The sequence below is a fragment of the Aspergillus candidus genome, assembly GCF_002847045.1.
Source record: "Aspergillus candidus strain CBS 102.13 unplaced genomic scaffold BDW47scaffold_44, whole genome shotgun sequence".
Classification (NCBI taxonomy): domain Eukaryota; kingdom Fungi; phylum Ascomycota; class Eurotiomycetes; order Eurotiales; family Aspergillaceae; genus Aspergillus; species Aspergillus candidus.
The window spans coordinates 88,888-100,961 of record NW_020194049.1 but is presented as its reverse complement, the minus strand read 5'-3'; the positions used below and the strand labels follow the sequence as shown (position 1 = coordinate 100,961).

Here is a 12,074-nt window from a genome sequence, read left to right as displayed (position 1 = left end):
ATGACGAGGTTTGCTGTGGCTGGTTTGTTTGGTTTGGGTACGGTTGGGTCTGTGTTTGCCTGGTTTGTCGGGTTTGTTCGTCCTTCTACATTATAGAGGGATATCTTGAAACATTGTTACAATGCAAGACTATCGTGGAAATAAATACAAAGATAGAAGAGAGAAGAAATACAATCATCAGATACTCGTCAAATTACAGTATTCATCATTCCAATTCTCGTCACGTCGTTGCTGCCCGTCCCATCCTCACCCGCATACAAAGTCTAGATGATGTCACCGCCAAACCCTCCCATGCCCCCAAATCCCCCTCCAAATCCCCGGCCGCCACGTCCACCAGATCGTCCCGGTCCACGCCCAAAGGGTGGCCCCCCTGGTCCAACGGGATCGTAGCGTGCTCCAGGGGGTGCCTGCGGATTGTAGCCGCCCTCTCCGCCACCCTGTCCGCCAAACAGCGGATCGTCGAACGTAGGGTGCATCCCACCACTGCCACCACCACCGCCCAATCCGGGTCCGATGCCACCGCGGATCGGATCGTGGGGTCCCAATCCAGGAGGATAGAGATCCCGATCGCCAATGTTCATCGGGTGTCGTCCTCCAAACCCCGGGGCGAATCCGCGCGGCGGCCGCTGGATTTCGAACTCGTCCTCGAACCCGGGCGGCGCAAAGTCTCCCGCGGGGACTGGTCGGCGCGGCGGGATGGCCAACGCGTCGTCGAATGGGTATGGGCGTGCCGGGGCGGGCATCGGGTCATCGCGCAACGGGTCATGGCGGGGCGGTGCCCCGGGCTGTCGCTCGCGCCGCGCCTCGTTGGACGCCTCGTTGGACGCCTCGTAGCCTTCTTTGTACAGCCCGGGCGCCAGTCTCTGGATCACGTTGATTCGGAACAGTCCGATGAGATCGGTGAGACGGGAAGCAGAGATGAACACGTCGCGGAGGGCGCTGGGAGGGGTCGCGGGGGTGGACAGAGGCAGGGAGGACGGAGAAACAAAGTCGTGGACGGGGATATCGAACGAGGTGGTCCGGTCGTCGCCCAGGGCCAGTGCAAACACAACGGCGTTATTTCCGAGTCGGCTCACCTTCAGAAGGTACTGCATGGACGACTGGGAGTGGGCGTAGCGGAAAGCATAGGTCGTCGCAGCATTCCACTGCGCTGGTAAGGTCGGGCTGTCGGGGTTCTCTGCAGCGAGACTGGTCAGCCAAACTCATTCCTCCAAATCGCATATCCCCAACGCACCGAGATTATCGTCTTCTCCCAGTCCCACCAGTCGGAAACCAACAGCCAGCATGCACGCGTGGCCGATGAGTGCTACCGCCTCATACGGACTCTGGAGGGTGTTGGAAGTGCTGTCGTCATCGCCCAGAGCTCTCGTGGCCAGTGCCACGATGTTGTCTGGGCTCAGGGGGTCGGTATTTCCAACCATGTTTGTGTGGAAGAGTATAAGAGTGTGATGGTTTGTTCAATAACCCAAGGGGATGAAGCAGCAATAAAAGTGGCTCTAGGTAGCCAGATGATGATGCGGCTCTAATGTCATACCGCAGCCGGGACTCTTCGATTGGTATGTATGCGTTTAGTCATCACGCATAGCGCACAACAGGGTATATCATAACCACAACCCTGTCTTTCAGCCAGGCATAAAAAGATTTTAAATGGAGAAATCTACCATTGCCGCATAGAACGATACAGAAAGGTATTACTATCATTTTGTAAAGTGGTGTCGATCGAGCATTACTTTGAAATTCTAGCTATCGTGTACATCTAGTAAACTATATATTCCGCTCTACGGCTACCCGTTGTTACAAGACACCCTAAGAGCGCGCAAAACCAAAGAGTGACAGCGCTCCACGAAATCTACAACCTCCTCCAGACCATGCCAAGCGTCGTTGTAGGCAGCACTCAACGTCAGCTGACCCTCCCAGGTTCCCAGAAACAGTCCGAGCCCCGTGCCAAGTTCCTCTCCGGTGACCCAAGGATTCTCCAGCTTGAACGCACCACGTACGGGACGGATGATTCGGTCCACCACTCCCATGCTCGAGACAGAGACAGAGGGAGAGGAGTTGATCTCTGGAACAGGGGGCGTGGTGCCATCGGTCGGATATGGGAGAGTCGCCATGGCCCAATAAGAAGGGACCAGTTGGATGTGTTGCCTGTCATCACGAATCTGCTGGTAGAAGTCCCGTACCTTGTTCGCAACCTCGACAAATTCTGCCCTTTGTTCGTCGTCGTGATCCGTTGTACTATCTCGTGCCGGCACCCTCAGATCGACTGCGAGACCTTTTCCAGATACGGAGTGATAGACGGCGGCTGCATGAGACGGGGTGCTGTACGGAGAAGTGCACTGTGGCCGCTCATTGATCAGACTGTAGTTGATATATCGCACCATTCTCTCCTGATCCCGTCGCCCCTGGAGATCTCGCACAGTGATCGCGGCCGCCGCGTGGTATGCATGCGTTACGCTCCACCCCGCGGCTTTACAAGCCGCCAACAGATGCATCGTTGATTCTTTCGACAGCGTCACGGCAGTTCGTTGGTGTTTTCCTGGCAAAATCTTACCCTCATTGAACGGCATCGTGGCCACCTCGACGCCTTCACGGAGGGATGCTTGGTAAGGCCGGACGGTGTCCAAGAACGCCTGCTGCTCGGGCTTTAGGGTCGATGGGATGGCTGCCGCGATACGAAGCGGTGGGCTCAGGTGGGTCGACTCATCCCCAAACCGAGGGAGTTGATACTGAGACCCTCGCGCGTACGCCTGCTCTGCATGGGCAAAGAGGTTGTCGAAGAGGATCAAGGTTCCCACCCCGTCGATGATATCATGATGGCAGCGCAGGACTAGTTCGCCACGAACTGTGCCCGGGGCTTGAGTGGGCGGTATGATGAGAAACAGCGTAGCCTTTTGTGGGACTGGAGGATCCGAATTGCACCAATCCAAGCCTGACATCCCGGTCGACACGACCTGAAACGTCGAACGCAGCCAATCCTGTTGTGACCCCGGTCCGTCGCAGGTTTCGTAGATCTTCCGGCATGTCTTCAGCTCTTGGCTGAATTCCACCGTGGAGGCGATCGAGGGGTGGTCGTAGCGGAGTCGCAGCCAGGCCTTGCGAAGGGCCTCTGTCACCTCCGCGAGGGGTTCTTGCGATGGGTTCACGTTGGGCACCGCAACCGAAAAAGCGATGTATCCGGTCATGGCAAAGAACACCCGTCCAGTGCCTTCGTAGGCCTTGGCAAGTGAGGTATAGAATTGCTCCGCCTCGTCGACATCACGCTCCCATCGGCCGGGAGACGTGAGAGTCCACGTAAAGTCTGGAGCGGATGAGCCCATGACGATAATAGTACAATGTCGAGAACGCTAAGCAGTCCGAGAAGTCGCAGCTACGACCGGAGAGATGTGGTGCCTCGTTGAAGATCCGTTGGCGAGCGGTTAAATGGTCCGGTCGATGGACACGTCCACCACCGACGAGGGGTTGATTCTGTAAGCAAAGGCATTTCGGCCCGAGTCGTCGGAGAAGTGATAGACAGATTGGGTATCATTGGCGCGTGGGGAAGAAGAAGAAGATATATGAGATCGCCTAATGGATGAAGCTCCGATATGGCAGAACTTCGGGGGATTGACCTGCGGAGACACGCTCTAACCTGATCAGGGTATAAAGACCACTGATCTGACCCGATACGGTAAAATAGCCAACCGCCATGACAATCAGGACCATCTTGGCGCGTCATGATGGATGTGAAGATTCCAGAGACTTCGCAGAGGAGCGGAGAAAAGAAAATGCAATTGGGGACTCTATACGATTTATACCTACAAGCTAGTGGTCATGTTTTACCAGCTGGTTTCGTGGTGGTGGTGGCGTGGATAGATGGCCCATGTATCATAGATGACTCAGCCGTGCATAAGAGGCGGAGCATCGGCCCTTATGATCCGTCCTTTCTTTGGGTTCTCCATGATCCATCAATCTCAACTTGGAGCAACTGCCATTATCTTTCATACTGCCGACTCGATCTGTTCTCACTCTACAGCCTCAGGGCTCTCGCGGGCATGCCACGACTTGGTAAGTAATCTTAGGATTTCCCCTCCGGCTCCGGATTCACGCTCTAACGGAGAAGGTCGTAGGACCTGCATGTCTGACATGTCGAGAAAAATGTCGGAAATGCGACCGAGCTCGTCCCACGTGTCAGCGCTGCATCTCTAAAGGTCTAGTATGTGGAGGCTATCCCGAGCAATTCAGATTCTGTGGAATTGCAAGTCGCGGGAAGTGGAGAGATGCTCGTGCCCCCGTCCGAAACCGAGGTCAAGAGTGCATTGAGCTACCCTCTCCAGAGGCTACTCCGGACGAAGATCCCAGATCGCCTCACGCAGATGGAAGCCAATCTGTGGAGGAGCGCAGGTCTCAGTCAGGACCGGTCGATGAGATTACTGCACTTTTGAATGCCCCTCAGTCAGAGCGATTACTGTCTCACTGTAAGAACGTCTAGACCCCAAACGTGCGCAGGGAAACGTGAAGCGAGGACGCTCATCCTGTGTGCATGCAGACGACTCTTTTATCTGCCCCCACCAGATCGCGGAAATTGGCAGCTCGAGTGACAATCCCTATCGCGCGTATATTCTTCCATTGGCGCAGAAGCAAATCGGACTACTATATGCCGTCTTGGGGCTTTCTGCCTCTCATCTCGGACAGCTGACGAAGGATCCACAGCTTCACCAAGATACGGCAGTGGAATACCGCATGAGGGCAATTCGGGCTCTGGGTGAGGAAATCCGAAAGAGCCAGGAGGAAACCCTGTCGGAGGATGAACAAGACGCGGTTTTCGCCATCATCCAGATCCTGCTACTTCACGACGTATGGCCCACCTTGCCCCTAAGGGAAGCTCAGAGACGGGGAGTTCACACTACTTAGATTTGCGAATCGGGTATCTCCAGCCACGGCATCCACATCACCGGGGCCATGTCCGTCTGTAAGCGGCTACTGATCGCGGAGGGTTTGAATGGCCAACGCAAGCGGGCTGTGTTTTTTCTGGGTAACTTGGCCTGGTAAAAACACCCCCCCCTGAAGATCCCATGCCACGGTTAACCGGCCTTAGGTTGGATGTGATCCGTGCCTTTTCCGGTCCCGAACGACTATGCTTCCCCCAAGAAATCCGTGAAATGGTCGCATGTGCCAGTAGCCTCAACTTTGAAATGGTCAATGGATGCCCTCGCGAGATCTTCCTAATCATCAGCGGAGTGCTGGAAAAAGCCAAGGAGCATAGTATGGGATGGCTGCCATGGGATGAATACCAGGTTGGCTTGCTGTTGGCAAAACATAAGCTGTATTCGTGGGATCCGAAGGGACGACGCTACCCGACCTCGGACCCTCGGTGGATCTACGTTGCGGAAGCCTTTCAGCACGCATGTCTTTTGCGTCTTCTCCGATTGATTGACCATGCAAAACCGGCCCAGAGTGCTGATATACAGGAGTGTGTAGCCAAAGTCCTCGACTCCACGGCCAAGATTCCGCGAGACTCTTCCCTTCTGGAGCTTTTGGTGCTGCCTTTCTTCATGGCGGGAACAGACTGCCTGCCCGCACACTCCCAGTACTATGTCCTATCCCGATTCGCCGAGATTGAAAGACGCTCCGAGTTTTGCAACCCAGTACCGGCACACGTGCTGCGACGAGTATGGGATGCGCGTGCATCGCAGGATGGTAACGACAATGCGAACATTGACTGGACTACTTTTGTAAGTCGCCTGGTCCCGAAGATATTCAACATAACGGTGGACTGAGTTGCGTAGACACACTGGCCCGGTCTCACTCGACAGCATGACTATCTCATCATATAGACCGTGGCATTTGGATAACATGGAAATCATGTCCCCACATTGCATCATCGGATGCAAGGAGGGATCCACCGCGGGGGCGCCTGCTGTCTGAAGTTCCGTATCGGGAAGTATTCCCAGCTCGGGATCCAGGCCCGTCTCGCCGCCTATAAAAAAGATACACATGGCGATTCGACTACTTCACACATTAGTGTTTGACCGACTCACTGCATTGCTTCTTCTGATCCTATATGAGTCACCACTTCGTGCTGTCACCGGAGCATTCATTCCCTTGCTCAAATTACCGAATTCCTCAACGCAGCACCCACCTCGCGAATAACGATGACATCGTCGAAAGAATGGCAGAAGATGGTCAATGGAGAACTCTATGCGGCCTGGGATGACGATCTTCAGGCGAATCGAGATCGCTGTCGAGAGGCCTGCCGACAATTTAACGAAGCCGGTCAGGTCCCGCGACGACGCCGGGTGGAACTATGGAGAGAGTGAGTGGGAATGCATCTGCGACATGCACGGTGTGCTGACTCGGACAGCATCGTCTGCGATACGCGTCCCCTCCCCCCGATTCATTCGGACCCCAAAGAAGACGCAAAGCTCTTTGACGACACGGACCCGGTCGTGGATCCTCCGATCTCCGTCGACCATGGACTCAACTTTAAAGTCGGGAAAGGGAGTTTCCTGAATTTCAACCTGCTGGTCCTGGATACCTGCCTGATCACGGTGGGTGAGCGAGTGCTCTTCGGACCCAATGTGTGTATCTACGGGGCAACCCATCCGATGGATCCGGCGGTGCGTCGGGGTCTCGAGGGCCCCGAGGCCGGAAAGGAAATCCATATCGAAGATGATGTGTGGATCGGCGGCAGCGTGATTATCCTCGCGGGGGTGAGGATCGGTCGGGGGAGTACGGTCGGAGCGGGCTCCGTCGTGACCAAGGTTCGTTGATCGCAGCCCCACTTCGACGGTGTCTACAGTGTCCTGTTACTCACGCGTGATCTACTGATTAGGACGTCCCGCCGTTTCATTTCGTCGCGGGGAATCCAGCACGAATCATCCGGCGGATCGAGACAAGTATGGACCCGGAGCAACAGGGTCCCTGAGATCGAGCAAAACCAGAGGAAAGATATCCAATAGATGTATGGAATGGCGAATAATACACAGCTAGAAGACAACAGCTTAGAGTAACAATGCAACCAAAATAAAAAACAAATGTCCTATTTACAACATGGCCTTGGGGAACTTCTTCATGGCCTGGCGCACACCCAGATCCGCCAAGATTTCTTCCGTGCCGCCAAGGATGGCATCAAACTTGTAGCCGCGGTGGAACATCTCGACGACGCGGCCCATGCCGGACTGGGTGATGCCGCGACCGCCGAAGATGTTGGTCGCCTGCTCGGCGATCTCCTGCGCGGCGCGGGTGGAGTGCGACTTGAGCAGGGCGATGGGGCCGCCCAGGTTGGCGGACTGCTGCGCGTAGCTCATGTTGCACATCTGGTAGGCGATGGACTCCAGCCAGGACTGGTTCGCCTCGCAGAGAGAAATCATGCGGGCAATCCTGTTTGGGTTAGATATCCTTCTTTACTTGTTTTCCATCACATGGATGTGTGTGTGTGTGGATGGGATACATACTTCTGTCGCATCACGGGCTGCTCAATAAGCTTCTTCCCGAAGACCAGGCGCTGGTTGCACCACTTGAGGCACTCCTCGACGATGGTCGTGGACATGCGGATGACACCGCAGGCCATCATGAAACGCTCGTGGTTGAAGTTGCTCATGACGACGATGAAGCCCTTGTGCTCCTCGCCCAACAGGTGGTCGACGGGGACCTTGGCGTTCTCAAACTGCACGAACGCCGTGCCGGCGGCGGTCGAGTAGGACGTCTTGATCTGCTTAGTTTCAACGCAGTCGTCCCGGGGCACCAGGATGACCGAGAAGCCCTTTTCGGTGCGGCAGGCGACCACGAAGTAGTCGGCAAACATGGCGTTGGTGATCCACTTCCTGGGAGGTATTAGCGTGCTGACACGCGCTGCTATGGAGACATGGGAGATACATACTTGGTGCCGTTGATGATGTAGTGCTTTCCATCGGGGGTCTTGGTCGCTGTCGTGCGCAGGCCCGCCACGTCACTACCGGCAAAGGCCTCGGTGACGGCCAGACACATCTTCTTCTTGCCCGACAGGACCTCCTCAGTGACCCGCTCACGAAGAGGGACATTGTTGAGCCACTGGCGCACGGCCGTCAAGCTAATGGCCATACCGGCCATGTTACCATCCATGAAACCTATTGTGCAACAAAACACCACCACGTTAGTCCACACTCCCAGAGTTTTCCGCCGAGAATTCGCAAGGTCACCTACCACGGGCGTTACACCGCACCAACTCCTGCGTCACGATCATATCATGGAAGTAGTCAAACTCCTTCCCGTCGACGGCGCCACCGAGGATCGTCCGGCCGTGCAGATGAGGCCCCGGTCCTAGACGCATGGCCAGGACGTTCGTCTCCGCCATGCGGTCGATCAAGCCCTGGCTGATATAGGTGCCGTCGCGCTCCTTCTCCTGAGCCTCGGGGGTGATATAGCGGTCGGTGAACTCGCGCATGGCTCGCTGCAGGCTACGGTGGCTGTCATTGTAGTAGGGGTTCTTGAACTGCGGACGCAGCCAGAGGGGCTCGGCGTAGGGAACGGCGCTCAGGGACCCGGGCTCGGGGGAAACAATTTCGGGGGTTTCGCCGGTGACGGTGCCGATGCATAGTTGGCTGCTGTACTTGTCGAGGACCTCTTGACGGTGCAGGTTGTAAAAGGCGTCGGTTGCGTCCTGGCCGGCGACCTGGTTGAGGACGACGCTGCCGCCCGGGTGGGCGTCGAGGAAGTCGGTCAGATCATAGACACGGTGGTCGATGATACACCAGACAGAGTCTTCGGTGTTGTGCTTTGCAACCTCGGCGCGCGAGAACGACTTGGCCATGATGATAATCGGAATGGGGAAGGAATGGAGAGGAAGACAGAAAGCGTGTGGGGGAGAAAAGAGTGGGAATAAGTAAGGGGACACCGCACGAAGAGAAAGAAAAAGGACCAAAGAGAATGGGCAGAGAGCGTCTGATTAATGCGGGGAAGGGGTTTCACCAATAACGGCGCCACGATTAATGATCTTGTGCGCTGGGCCGAGGATTTCATGGCGCGCGACCATGGTTACGATGATCTCAGGCTTCAGATGCGACGCTTTTGCCGAGGTTGTTTCTCTCTCTGCACGCCAAGAGGTCTAGACATTGCATTGATTACTCATCGGTTCTTATGCCGAGATCACCATAGGCCGGAGTCCTACGAGATAACCGTGGAGACGAGCGAGATATAGTAATCCTATATTGGTTTTCGGTAATCATTTTTGAACTCTGGCATCGTCTTTGCTCTTCACTCGGTAAGATATTGCAAGAGTTCAAAACAATCATGTCGAACCCCCTTTCTAGAGGTCTCATGTCGCGTCTTTTGGCCACGCCAGGTCTGCGCGTCCCCTGGTGAGCCCTGATCCCACATCACAATATATTCATCGACAAGGGCTGTCATGGAATGCGTACAACAATACACTGTTGTGATAACAGAATGTATCTGTAATATTCTCGGGGACGATTTCACGCATTGATGCATCCGACTCAGGGGAAGTACTCCCTCCACAGCCGACTGCCCAGCCTCGAAGCGCCCATCGTGTACAGATTGCGCTCCATCTTCTGGGCAGCGGTTACGCCAGTAAGCCCGCTCCAATCTTTGCAGAGCTTGACTGAGGACCCGCCAAGACCCCATTCGGCGCGGAGTCCCCGAAACCACCGGTCCATTCAGGGAGTGAACGCGGGGTTGCACCAGCCAAGCCAGTATCTTGGGATGAGCTCGTACGGAGTGTAAAGTCATTCGTCAGTCTTTTCTTCAAGGTCAATAAGATGCAGGATTGGACAATTGATGCTGTCGTGTGGGGTACCAGACAGACACTATAATAAGTCTTGTTTTCTCCTGGCAGTCTGAGCCAACCTTGTTTTAACGTCGGATATCACCTGTTGCTGCAGCCTTCAAAGTGTTTGCCAGTGTCGGAAGGCGACATCTGGGGACGGATCCATGGTCACTTGTCATACCAACGGGAAATTCTGCCCAGATGATCGAATAAGTGGTTCAATCTTGGTAAAATTCGACGTTGGTTGAATTTCCAACGACGATCGCCATCTTATTAAGGCTATGGATGCTGCGCCGGGCTGCGACCCGAAAGGCTTCGGGTGCAGCTCCGACGTAACCACCACTGCTGTATAACCTCGGGTAGGCTTCCTCCCAGCACCTCTACGGATCTCAAGAAGACCGGAATCAATTCCTATCGCTAGTGCTGCCAAGAATGAATATCACTTGGGTTGAGTTCGATCTGATCCAACCACAGCCCGTCCATATTGGACAAGTGTCTAGGCGCAGGCTGGACGTTCCCCACGGGGACCCCAGTTCCACTTGGGACGGAATTTGGGAGAGTAATCTGGGGCCCCCTCATGTCGCGGGGGCTAAACGGAGACGCGCGCCCTGTTAATATGTTGGCGTCGTGTTGCAGCATTTAAGATGGTTGACTTCTTTTCTCCACCCTTTTGTTGATGAAGGACTTTGCCGCCGTCGACTGGAATAAACTGTTGACTGCAATCAACCGTCGCCATCATGAGCAAAGACACGCCAGGGGTTTCGTCCCCCGACATGTCTGACTTAGATAACACCAAAGGAAGCAATTCAGGAGCCTCGTCTCATTTGGAAAAGGCAATTGCGCCTGGACAGCAACAGCTCGAGTCCTGCGAGTTACTGGACCCCAGAAACCCGCGCAACTGGCCCAAATGGAAGAAAAACACCCAGATCCTCATGGTGGCCTTCCATTCCATGGTCGCCACCTTCATGGCTGCCGGTATCATCCCCGCCTACGAGGCGATGGCTGAAGAGTACGGCGTGACAGTGCCAGAAGCGAGCTATCTCACCTCGATCCAGGCATGCCTCCCCTGCCCGCATCATGCAGATTCTGACAACCGCTGACTTATTGAGTTCCCAGATCCTGCTGCTGGGAGTAACGCCTCTGATCTGGAAACCCATCACCTCCATCTACGGCCGATACCATATATTTTTGTTGTCCGTCTTCGGGAGTCTCATCTGCAACATCGGAGGCGCCTGCTGCACCACGTATGGCGGCCAGATGGCAACTCGAGTGCTCACGGGCATCCTCATCTCGCCACCAATTGGCATCGGGAGCGGTGTAATCACAGAGCTCTGTGAGCCTGAGGAGCGCGCGCAGAAGATCGGCTGGTGGACACTGATGCTGACACTTGGCACCCCTGGCGGGCCATTCATCATGGGTTTTGTCACGCACCACATCGGCTACGAGTGGATCTTCTGGATCTTCGTCATCATAAATTTCGTCCAACTGATTGCGTACATCCTCCTGGGAGAGGAGACCGTCTATATCGTCGATGATCATGCGTCTGCGGAATCGACCGAGTCCAACCAGGGCTTCTTTGGCAAGCTCGTCCCGCGACGCAGAGATCCCCGCCCCCTGAAGATGCGCGAATTTATCGAACCCCTGTTCTTCAGCCGGTACTCAAGGGTCTTGATCCCCGCGTGTGCCCACTCCATCGTCTTCTGCTACGGCAACATCGCCCTCATCGTCGAGATGCCCATCGCCTTCGGCGAGGAGTTCCACTTTAACCCGCAGCAGATCGGTCTGCAATTTATTGCCATCATCATCGGCTGTGTGCTGGGTGAACAGTTGAGTGGGCCCGTATCGGACTGGTTCCTCACGACCATGAGCCGCCGCCGCGGGCACGTCCGACCAGCGGATCGGCTCTGGCTGTCCTATATCGGCTTCGGGACGGTCATCGCGGGCCTGTTGACTTGGGGATTCCAGCTAGACAAGGCCACCTCGTGGAATGTGACTCCGTGCGTGGGCGCGGCAATCGCCAGCTTCGGTAATCAGATGATCACCACCATTCTGATATCCTTTGCGATCGACAGCTACAAGGAACATGCCACCAATGTCGGGGTCTGCATCAATGTCTATCGTCACATCTATGGATTTGTATGTTCGAGTAGTTCCTTCCTATACGCGAGTCATGATTGCTGATGTGTTATTAGATTGGTCCGTTTTACTTCCCGCCCATGTTTGAGAGCCTCAAGTTGGCGGGTGCCGCAGGTGTCATGTGTGCGATCATCGGCGTGTGTGCTTTGATTCCGATCATTGCTATCCAATACGTAGCAAGTCGAGCGGACCGGTGAGC

General features: G+C 55.2%; 6 protein-coding genes across 6 annotated transcripts; 2 read left to right on the top strand and 4 right to left on the bottom strand.

Moving 5' to 3' along the window:
• Window positions 1-233: 233 nt before the first annotated feature.
• BDW47DRAFT_60832 (proteasome inhibitor PI31 family protein) lies at window positions 234-1,620 on the bottom strand. Its single transcript, XM_024819420.1, has 2 exons — window positions 1,235-1,620; window positions 234-1,177 (listed from the first exon to the last, which is right to left on the bottom strand). Exons 1-2 carry the CDS (start codon window positions 1,419-1,421, stop codon window positions 264-266), a joined length of 1,101 nt encoding a protein of 366 aa, XP_024669612.1. The 5' UTR covers window positions 1,422-1,620; the 3' UTR covers window positions 234-263.
• A 95-nt stretch (window positions 1,621-1,715) lies between these two features.
• Window positions 1,716-3,727, bottom strand: BDW47DRAFT_110098 (uncharacterized protein). The gene has a single exon (XM_024813639.1). The coding sequence runs from the start codon at window positions 3,315-3,317 to the stop codon at window positions 1,785-1,787; it is 1,533 nt and encodes a 510-aa protein (XP_024669611.1). The 5' UTR covers window positions 3,318-3,727; the 3' UTR covers window positions 1,716-1,784.
• Window positions 3,728-4,031: 304 nt separating this feature from the next.
• Window positions 4,032-5,813, top strand: BDW47DRAFT_119397 (uncharacterized protein; the record flags this gene model as incomplete). The annotated part of the gene is made up of 6 exons (XM_024815346.1): window positions 4,032-4,044; window positions 4,107-4,454; window positions 4,526-4,833; window positions 4,891-5,024; window positions 5,075-5,711; window positions 5,766-5,813. The coding sequence occupies 6 exons, from the start codon at window positions 4,032-4,034 to the stop codon at window positions 5,811-5,813; spliced, it is 1,488 nt and encodes a 495-aa protein (XP_024669610.1).
• Window positions 5,814-6,958: 1,145 nt separating this feature from the next.
• Window positions 6,959-8,988, bottom strand: BDW47DRAFT_60764 (acyl-CoA dehydrogenase family protein). The gene is made up of 4 exons (XM_024819419.1): window positions 8,161-8,988; window positions 7,859-8,084; window positions 7,434-7,802; window positions 6,959-7,359 (listed from the first exon to the last, which is right to left on the bottom strand). Exons 1-4 carry the CDS (start codon window positions 8,765-8,767, stop codon window positions 7,023-7,025), a joined length of 1,539 nt encoding a protein of 512 aa, XP_024669609.1. The 5' UTR covers window positions 8,768-8,988; the 3' UTR covers window positions 6,959-7,022.
• Window positions 8,989-9,929, bottom strand: BDW47DRAFT_60757 (uncharacterized protein). The gene has a single exon (XM_024819418.1). The coding sequence runs from the start codon at window positions 9,700-9,702 to the stop codon at window positions 9,211-9,213; it is 492 nt and encodes a 163-aa protein (XP_024669608.1). The 5' UTR covers window positions 9,703-9,929; the 3' UTR covers window positions 8,989-9,210.
• BDW47DRAFT_133390 (putative MFS transporter) lies at window positions 9,930-12,072 on the top strand (the record flags this gene model as incomplete). Its single annotated transcript, XM_024817827.1, has 3 exons — window positions 9,930-10,761; window positions 10,856-11,875; window positions 11,932-12,072. The coding sequence occupies exons 1-3, from the start codon at window positions 10,477-10,479 to the stop codon at window positions 12,070-12,072; spliced, it is 1,446 nt and encodes a 481-aa protein (XP_024669607.1). The 5' UTR covers window positions 9,930-10,476.
• Between the last annotated feature and the right edge of the window lie 2 nt (window positions 12,073-12,074).

What these genes read in the sequence shown, in the direction of transcription:
- BDW47DRAFT_60832 (XM_024819420.1), bottom strand. Translation starts at nt 1,421, where the DNA reads ATGGTTGGAAATACCGACCCCCTGAGCCCAGACAACATCGTGGCACTG. An exon ending in GGGAGAAGACGATAATCTCG is followed by an intron (nt 1,178 to 1,234) that starts GTGCGTTGGGGA and finishes GTCTCGCTGCAG; the next exon opens with AGAACCCCGACAGCCCGACC.
- BDW47DRAFT_110098 (XM_024813639.1), bottom strand. Translation starts at nt 3,317, where the DNA reads ATGGGCTCATCCGCTCCAGACTTTACGTGGACTCTCACGTCTCCCGGC.
- BDW47DRAFT_60764 (XM_024819419.1), bottom strand. Translation starts at nt 8,767, where the DNA reads ATGGCCAAGTCGTTCTCGCGCGCCGAGGTTGCAAAGCACAACACCGAA. An exon ending in GGTGCGGTGTAACGCCCGTG is followed by an intron (nt 8,085 to 8,160) that starts GTAGGTGACCTT and finishes GTTGCACAATAG; the next exon opens with GTTTCATGGATGGTAACATG. An exon ending in TACATCATCAACGGCACCAA is followed by an intron (nt 7,803 to 7,858) that starts GTATGTATCTCC and finishes AATACCTCCCAG; the next exon opens with GAAGTGGATCACCAACGCCA.
- BDW47DRAFT_60757 (XM_024819418.1), bottom strand. Translation starts at nt 9,702, where the DNA reads ATGACTTTACACTCCGTACGAGCTCATCCCAAGATACTGGCTTGGCTG.